Source organism: Notothenia coriiceps, unplaced genomic scaffold (genome assembly GCF_000735185.1).
Source record: "Notothenia coriiceps isolate Sejong01 unplaced genomic scaffold, NC01 NC01_scaffold00004495, whole genome shotgun sequence".
Lineage (NCBI taxonomy): Eukaryota > Metazoa > Chordata > Actinopteri > Perciformes > Nototheniidae > Notothenia > Notothenia coriiceps.
In genome coordinates, this window is record NW_011337196.1 from 302,882 (window position 1) to 310,563 (window position 7,682).

At 40.8% G+C, this 7,682-nt stretch overlaps 2 protein-coding genes across 2 annotated transcripts in view; both read left to right on the plus strand.

Annotated features, from left to right (window-relative positions):
- The window catches only part of LOC104942427 (ubiquitin-protein ligase E3B-like), a 9,780-nt gene extending 4,894 nt beyond the window's left edge, over positions 1 to 4,886 (plus strand). The window contains exons 8-20 of the mRNA XM_010767646.1: positions 4 to 64; positions 156 to 270; positions 452 to 551; positions 632 to 751; positions 834 to 1,010; positions 1,108 to 1,218; positions 1,305 to 1,442; positions 1,529 to 1,594; positions 1,676 to 1,734; positions 1,873 to 2,055; positions 2,301 to 2,412; positions 2,505 to 2,597; positions 2,691 to 4,886. Of these exons, the coding sequence (XP_010765948.1) occupies positions 4 to 64; positions 156 to 270; positions 452 to 551; positions 632 to 751; positions 834 to 1,010; positions 1,108 to 1,218; positions 1,305 to 1,442; positions 1,529 to 1,594; positions 1,676 to 1,734; positions 1,873 to 2,055; positions 2,301 to 2,412; positions 2,505 to 2,597; positions 2,691 to 2,882 (1,527 nt within the window). The 3' untranslated portion in view covers positions 2,883 to 4,886. The remainder of the gene's footprint in view (positions 1 to 3; positions 65 to 155; positions 271 to 451; positions 552 to 631; positions 752 to 833; positions 1,011 to 1,107; positions 1,219 to 1,304; positions 1,443 to 1,528; positions 1,595 to 1,675; positions 1,735 to 1,872; positions 2,056 to 2,300; positions 2,413 to 2,504; positions 2,598 to 2,690) is intronic.
- A 479-nt stretch (positions 4,887 to 5,365) lies between these two features.
- Positions 5,366 to 7,682, plus strand: part of LOC104942428 (aldehyde dehydrogenase, dimeric NADP-preferring-like) — a 2,740-nt gene continuing 423 nt past the window's right edge. The window contains exons 1-4 of the mRNA XM_010767647.1: positions 5,366 to 5,418; positions 6,364 to 6,559; positions 6,671 to 6,781; positions 7,038 to 7,158. Of these exons, the coding sequence (XP_010765949.1) occupies positions 5,366 to 5,418; positions 6,364 to 6,559; positions 6,671 to 6,781; positions 7,038 to 7,158 (481 nt within the window). The remainder of the gene's footprint in view (positions 5,419 to 6,363; positions 6,560 to 6,670; positions 6,782 to 7,037; positions 7,159 to 7,682) is intronic.

Below are 7,682 nucleotides of genomic sequence, written 5' to 3' on the forward strand. Positions count from 1 at the left end.
CTCCTCACCATCTCTTCATTTCTGAACACATTTGTGTACAAGATGGTATGGGATGGCATCTTAGGTGAGTGTGCAATCTTACAGATTTTTAAAAATATATTATAGTGCTTGATTGAAAAGATAATCTCTAAAAAAAAACGTTTTGTTTTGAACAGAAAATGCTAAGGGAGAGAAACTGGAGCTGTTCCACAGTGTTCATGGCTGGTTAATGGTTCTCTATGAGCGGGACTGCAGGCGACGATTCACCCCTGATGACCACTGGCTACGCAAGTAAGTACACATTCAATAGATGTTAATGTCCGGCCTCCTATTTGTTGCATTGTTGGAGAAGCCTGTGACGACATAATTACTCTGTAGCTATGTTAGTTTGACAATAAAGAACCTTGAACCTTGTGCTTTGTGATTAAATCTAGAAACTCACCTTTAAATCTTTCTGCTGTGTTGCATTCAGGGACCTGAAGCCTAGCCTCTTGTTTCAAGAGCTCGAGAAAGGCAAGAGAAGAGCCCAGCTTTTACTGCAGTACATCCCACATGTCATTCCACATAAAAACGTGAGTAAAAGAGGGATCCTTTCTTTGAAGAGTGTCACTATCATGTTCAGTTGTTTAATAACTTCCCCTCTTGATTTTAGAGAGTGCTGCTGTTCAGGAACATCGTCACCAAGGAAAAGGAGAGTTTAGGATTGGTAGAAACAAACTCTGCTTCACCACATGTCACCCATATTACCATTCGTCGCTCACGGATGTTAGAGGTATGGAGTCAACAGATTTATTTTTTGATAGAGAGCAAGAAAGTGGGCTCCAGAATAACACTCAGTATTTCCCTGTCCTAAGGATGGATATGACCAGCTCCGCAGATTGCCACCAAATTCCATAAAAGGCGTCATTCGTGTGAAGTTTGTCAACGATCTGGGAGTAGACGAGGCTGGTATCGATCAGGATGGTGTGTTCAAAGAGTTTCTCGAGGAGATCATTAAAAAAGTGTTCAATCCTGCCCTCAACCTGTTTAAAGTAAGTCAGGCAAATAGAAAGCCCTTTTGATCATCACTCTCCTGCTGCTGACATTGATTTTCATTGTTTTGTATGACATCAATATTCTTTTCCATAGACTACGAGTGGAAACGAAAGGCTGTATCCTTCACCCACATCCTACATCCATGAGAACCATTTGCAGCTGTTTGAGTTTGTGGGGAAGATGCTCGGGAAAGCCGTATATGAGGTATATTTGTGCGTTCTGAAAAACATCCTCATTTGGTCATCTCTCCATCTTGGGTGAATGTGTAACTGTGACTTCTGTATCCTCAGGGTCTCGTCGTGGACGTCCCCTTTGCCTCCTTCTTCCTCAGTCAGGTCATGGGTCACCACCACACCACTTTCTACAGCTCCATCGACGAGCTTCCCTCCCTGGACTCTGAGTTTTACAAAAACCTCACTTCCATCAAGGTCGGCTAGAATTACACTTGGACATTTCGTTTTTTACTAATGTATCCCCTTTTCATCTCATAACTTTTATTTTATTTGTTTTTCAGCGCTACGATGGAGATATATGCGATCTTGGACTGACGTTATCTTATGATGAGGATGTAATGGGCCAGGTAAGAACATAATATGTGGATTTATGTGGATTTTAATAAAGAAATGAATCAGTTAAAAGCTCATTTTATATTCCCTTACAGCTTGTCTGTCATGAATTGATACCCGGGGGGAAAACCATGACAGTGTCCAATGAAAACAAGTATGTCAATACATAACCCAAAAACACAATTGAAAAAATGAGTGGGGTACCAACCGGTTTTGAATCTTTCTGATTGTTGAGAAGTCATTACAAATCAGTGTCTACTACCTCTGATCTAAGCTCTACCACTTCCTGCAGGATCAGCTACATTCACCTCATGGCTCACTTCAGGATGCACACGCAGATTAAGGAGCAAACGGCAGCTTTCATTCGGGGTTTCCGCAGCATCATTAACCCAGAGTGGCTGCACATGTTTTCCACGCCTGAGGTTCAGCGTCTTGTCGCTGGAGACAATGCTGAGATTGATCTTGATGACCTCAAGTAAGGGGCATTTCAGACTTTTAAATGATTCTTCGTTCATTACTTCTTCAACCGTATACTCAATGTAAATGACATTTTATTTATATTTTCTCAGTAAATGTGTCGCAAATCTAGAAGGAATCTCCCCTTAATTCAGAAGTCTCCTAAATCAAACACTTTGTTGGCTGTACAGTAAAGTGTTTCCTTCATCTATGCTTCTGTAGACATAGATGGTAATCCTGATTGTCTTCACCTCTCTTTCTCAGGAAACACACCGTCTACTATGGAGGTTTTCACAGCAGCCACCGGGTCATCATCTGGCTGTGGGACATCCTGTCCAGTGACTTCACCTCTGAAGAGAGGGCTATGTTCCTTAAAGTAAATTGTTTGTAACTGTCACAATCAAAAGCTGTGTTATTTTTACCAGTGGTTTAAGATTGTATCATTGATTTTGGTGTATGTTTTTACAGTTTGTTACCAGCTGCTCCAGGCCACCACTTCTAGGTTTTGCCTACCTCAAACCACCTTTCTCCATCCGCTGTGTGGAAGTTTCAGACGATCAGGTAGGCGTCAAAAAGAAGAAAATAGATGGAGCTTGAAATGTGTTACGCATTCATGTGGGACATTTGTACTAACAGAGCATTTCATGTGTCTAGGACACCGGAGACACACTTGGAAGTGTTCTTAGGGGCTTTTTTACAATCCGCAAGAAGGAGCCTGGTGGTCGACTTCCCACTTCATCAACATGCTTCAACCTGCTCAAGTTGCCCAACTACAGCAAGAAGAGCATCTTGCGCGACAAACTGCGCTACGCTATCAGTATGAACACAGGCTTTGAGCTCTCCTAACTCATTTGCATCAAGACAATCTTCACAGGAGAGCTGTGTTCAGCAGCCTGGGCCGAGTACGAGGCTCAGCAAACCTGGACTGGATTCTGAGCAGTCAGAGGGGATCAAATACACAAAAGGGGAATCATGGAGAATCTATACCTCTCCTTTGTTCTCTATTGATAACTGGAGAAGCTCTGCTCTACTTCAGCCCACTCCCTCACATCGAAGGAGATGCTGTTTCTGCAACACAATCTAATTGTTAGCGTCCCTCTTTTCTACTCCCAAAAATCAATATCTTGTGTATTTAACTTGATGAAATACAGACATACAGTGGCTGGATCTCTGTTTCTCAGGCTTAACAGAATCACATTTGGATCTAATACTCCCTTTTAGGCGAACTGGAAAGCAATACAGACTCAATGCAAGCCATTATACACGTGGTGGACTCACTCGAGTGAAACCAAGCAATGCATTGTTAATATACTTACAAGCTTGGACTCCATTATCAAAGCAACTTTTAGCTGATATTGGATGAGTCTTAAACATGCTGAACATAATGCATCTTTTATAAATGGAAGGCGAATCAGTGTCTTGTGTTCGACCTCAACAAAGGAGGAGTGGCTCACAGCTGTAATCCTGTGTTGATTACATTATGTCCCATTTACGAGGAAAATCATTTTGACCTCACTCCATTTCTCCCCACTTAAAGACGCCACAGCCATCTGAGATAGACATTGGCCCTCTGGTTTTTATGATCTCATCTGGTTATCTAACATCAGTCTCTGTTCTGGTGAAGCAGCAGAATTTACGCAAAAAAAAAAAATCGGATTCCTGTTGTCTGATTTAGAAAAGATGTCCTTGCTGTAGCTTTTTACTTTTGAGTAAAAAAAGAAACTGGAAATGTTTGGGCACTATTTATATCTGCCTGGTAAAGCAGACACCACTGTTCATTGTCACTGATCTGTATGACCTCTACTCCTGAAGAATGAGGAGTAAAGTTAGTCATGTAAGTCTTAATAATAGTAAAACTGAAATCTCACTACACCTTTTAGTAACGCTGAGTGCCTCATATAACGTCATCCCCATTGCTCTCTTATTTTAACCAATTACCACATATATCGGAAACAAGCCATACAAAAATGGGGGCTATATACCTGGACTTATTCTCTGCTACTACTAACAAAAAAGTGGAAAAAAACAAACTACTCTACAACCACTGCTACAAGAACAACAACAACAACAACAACAACATCAACCAAGGAGGGTTTCACTGCAATGTCCTCTGATCTTCTTGAGCCATGTGGAAAAAGAGTCGGGGGTGTAAAAACCTCTCAACATGATGTCATGGACCGGTTTGATAACCAAAATGTGACTGCTCGATTTTGGTGTTCTCTCGGATTGTTTCACACCTGGGACCTTATCAGCCTAAATATGACTTAACACAGGGTTCAAATAGATCATTAGTAATTTACCAGAAAATTCAAAGAAAGTGTGAAAAAAAGAAGAAAATAAATCTAATCTTAACCAAGTTCTTTATTATGCAAAAGGTGTTATGTGTCCTGAAGGAGTATTGATACTTGTTAATAAGTAACACAAGCTTTAGAGTATAAAGGTCATGTTTCTAACTATCATGGCCAACCTTGTGTGAAAATTAAAAAAGAAGTGATACAAATAATTATATATAACACTGGTTGGACTGAACTTACCTGCAGTCCAATGAGATTTACTATTGTAGATCTGGAAAATCAGTCAGGAGGATCTTGCTCCAGCTTTTCTCCTTTTAATCTGTTCTGGCGATAAGTGGAAACACTGCAAATGGGTTCACACAACATGCTAAACTTGAGCGTGTGCAGGAGAGATGAAAGATACCTCAAAAGCTTGTCTGTCTCGTGATGAGGTCGCTCATCTGTTTTAAAATGATGTCAAGAGTAGGTTATACTTTAAATGTACCAGTGGACTGCTGATGCTGACCTTTGACTAACTGCTCTTTTACTAAAATAATAAAATTATCCTTGAAAAGTCCCCGCCCTCCCTGTGAAAGTGTTCATCTCTTCTTAAAGTGTTTTTAAGACTGGCTCCAGTACAGTATTGAGTGTGTTTAAAAACGGAGATTCCCATGTAAAATGTCCATTTGTTATATACATTATTTCCCTGTAATGTTACATATTGTACACTGCTATTATATAAATCATTCTCTTTAAAATCCTTACAATACAATGAGTGTCTTTTCCCCATCGAAGCATTGGCCGACAAAGTTTACATGTCATTAATTGGTTAATTGGAAATACCTGCTGAGGGCGGGACAATCTGCGCACGGGACAGAAGCCGTTGTTGACATGCTGGTGATTGACAGGAGGCTGTAGTGTTGAGCGTTTCCCAAAGACAAAATGTTCTTGTTTCCTATAATAGGATACATGGCGAGTTATGCGCATGTCTGACTCATACTGCTGCTGCTGTTAGAAGTATTTCCTCTAAGCTCCACCTGAACCTGCAGGGAAGTCATGAGCAGTCCGCAGAGCCCCTCTCCCCACCGATGGTTCAAAGAGCTGCGAAGGTAACGTATAGAGCCAGTGGATGGGCTTTGTGCATCACCTGATTGAGGGTGAAGTTAGTTTCAGGTTGGAAATTAGCAAACACTCACTCGGATGCTTCACTTACTTTCTATCATCTCTCTTAACCACAGGACTTAAGGGACCATCAATAAACTACTATTTGAATGACAGAAAAAACATTGTTATTGTTAGTGCTAAATTCCCCATATAATGCTAAAACAAATTATTATTAAATTATAATATTAATAACATAATATATATATTCAATTATTATATTCAATTATTTTTCGTGACAAATCAAACAGACGTGTCATACTGCTTAGTCACTGGGTAACATGACATGGAATCTAGTACAACAAATCAAGACCTTTCAATAAAAAACAGCAACAAATATAAATAAAATAGAAGACACAAAATACAATTACTAAAAGTGAAATGATAAAATATATTATGTCAAATCAATACACACAAAAAACATGTCAGCAATAAAAAGAAGGTGTGCCTCATAAGAGAGATTCATTAAAATGCTTTAAGCAGCATTTTCACCAGTATATTTTCAAGTTGGCAAACACATTGGTTTTGTGGCATTACAATTTTAATTGTTCATGATCCCCAAGTAAATCCCTGTAGTTAAGAGAGAGGGCTGGGGTGTTATATACTCTACTGTGGTACCAGATTGAACTTGTTAGGATTTCCACTATTTCTCCCTACCACTGGGGCTTTTACATAACATGTGCATTGGCTTAACTGCACACTCACTCTATTCAGAACAAAGGTCCAGCAGTGGAGAACTCTTGATTGGAATAAACATGAGTGGAAAAACAAGGGTGTGCTATTCGTGTCAAAGGAATGGCCGGTTAACATGCAGAAGGTATGGTAATAATGGATTGAAGATGTATTTTATTGCCCTGTGGTGATACAAATGAGTTGCTTGGCTGCTGTTTCAGGACCAGGCAGGGGGAGCCCTGTTTGAAGACATACCCTCTAGAATGTGAGGGTCTCCTGAGAAGGGCGAGAGTCACCTTTCAAGCTGGACACACCCTCAAAGAGAGCTTCAGAGTGGCACAGCTGGAGGCCGTGGTGCGGATGCTGGAGGAACACGAGAGTGACTTTGTGGATGCTCTTGGAAAAGACCTTAATAAGGTGAGCGGTGAATAAGTCAACTAAAGTGAATATGCTTTCTTAAAACATCAGACTATGACGATGCAAATTGACATAACGGTCCAATTAGTGATTACTTTATTTTTCAACCAGCCAAGGTTTGAGGCAGTTGTGTCAGAACTTATTCTCGTCAAGAATGAGGCCCTGTATGCCATCAACAACCTTAAGAAGTGGATGCAGCCGCAGCATGTGGAAAGAAACCTGGTGAGACTATTGCCCTCTTTTTTTCCAATATGTCTTCCAAATATTGGGATTATGAATGATTTACACAACCATTTTGGAGAGAACATTTTGTCTCACTTCTACAAAGAAATGATTGTTCTGTTCTTCTGTGGCCACCAAAGCAGATTAAAACTTAAGCTGCCTTGACATTTTCACAAGAGTTAAGTGGGCTAATGTCTTTTTCACAAGAGTTCGGTTTCACCTGTAACCTAATTTTGAGCTCCTCTGATTGGTGTAGTCCACGACGTTAGACGAGTGTCTGATGGTCAGTGAGCCGCTGGGGGTTGTGTTTATCGTGGGGACCTGGTGCAGCCCTGTGGAAACGTGTCTGGTGCCTCTGGTAGGGGCCATTGCAGCAGGTACAGAGACTCAAGACACTCAGTTAATCAGTTTAAATGGCGTATCATTTTACACATTACATTACATTTCATTTAGCTGACGCTTTTATCCAAAGCTACTTACAATAAGTGCATTCGACCAAGAAGATACAAACTTGAAGAAAACAGAATCATATAAGTACATCAGGTTTCATAGAGCCAAAACATTTCAAGTGCTGCTCAACTGGCTTTAGATAAGCCAGTCCTTTATTAGTATATAAGTGCTTTGTTAGTAATTCAATCTCTCGAAGTGGAGTCGAAAGAGATGAGTTTTCAGTCTGCGCCGGAAGATGTGTAAGCTTTCTGCTGTCCTGATTTCAATGGGGAGCTCATTCCACCATTTTGGAGCCAGGATAGACAAACCCACGTTGTTTTTGCTGATGGGAACTTGGGTCCCCCTCGCAGTGCGGGTGCAGCGAGCTGTTTGGCTGATGCAGAGCGGAGTGCACGTGCTGGGTTGTATGGTTTAACCATGTCCTGGATGTAGGAGGCCATTGTCTTGAAGT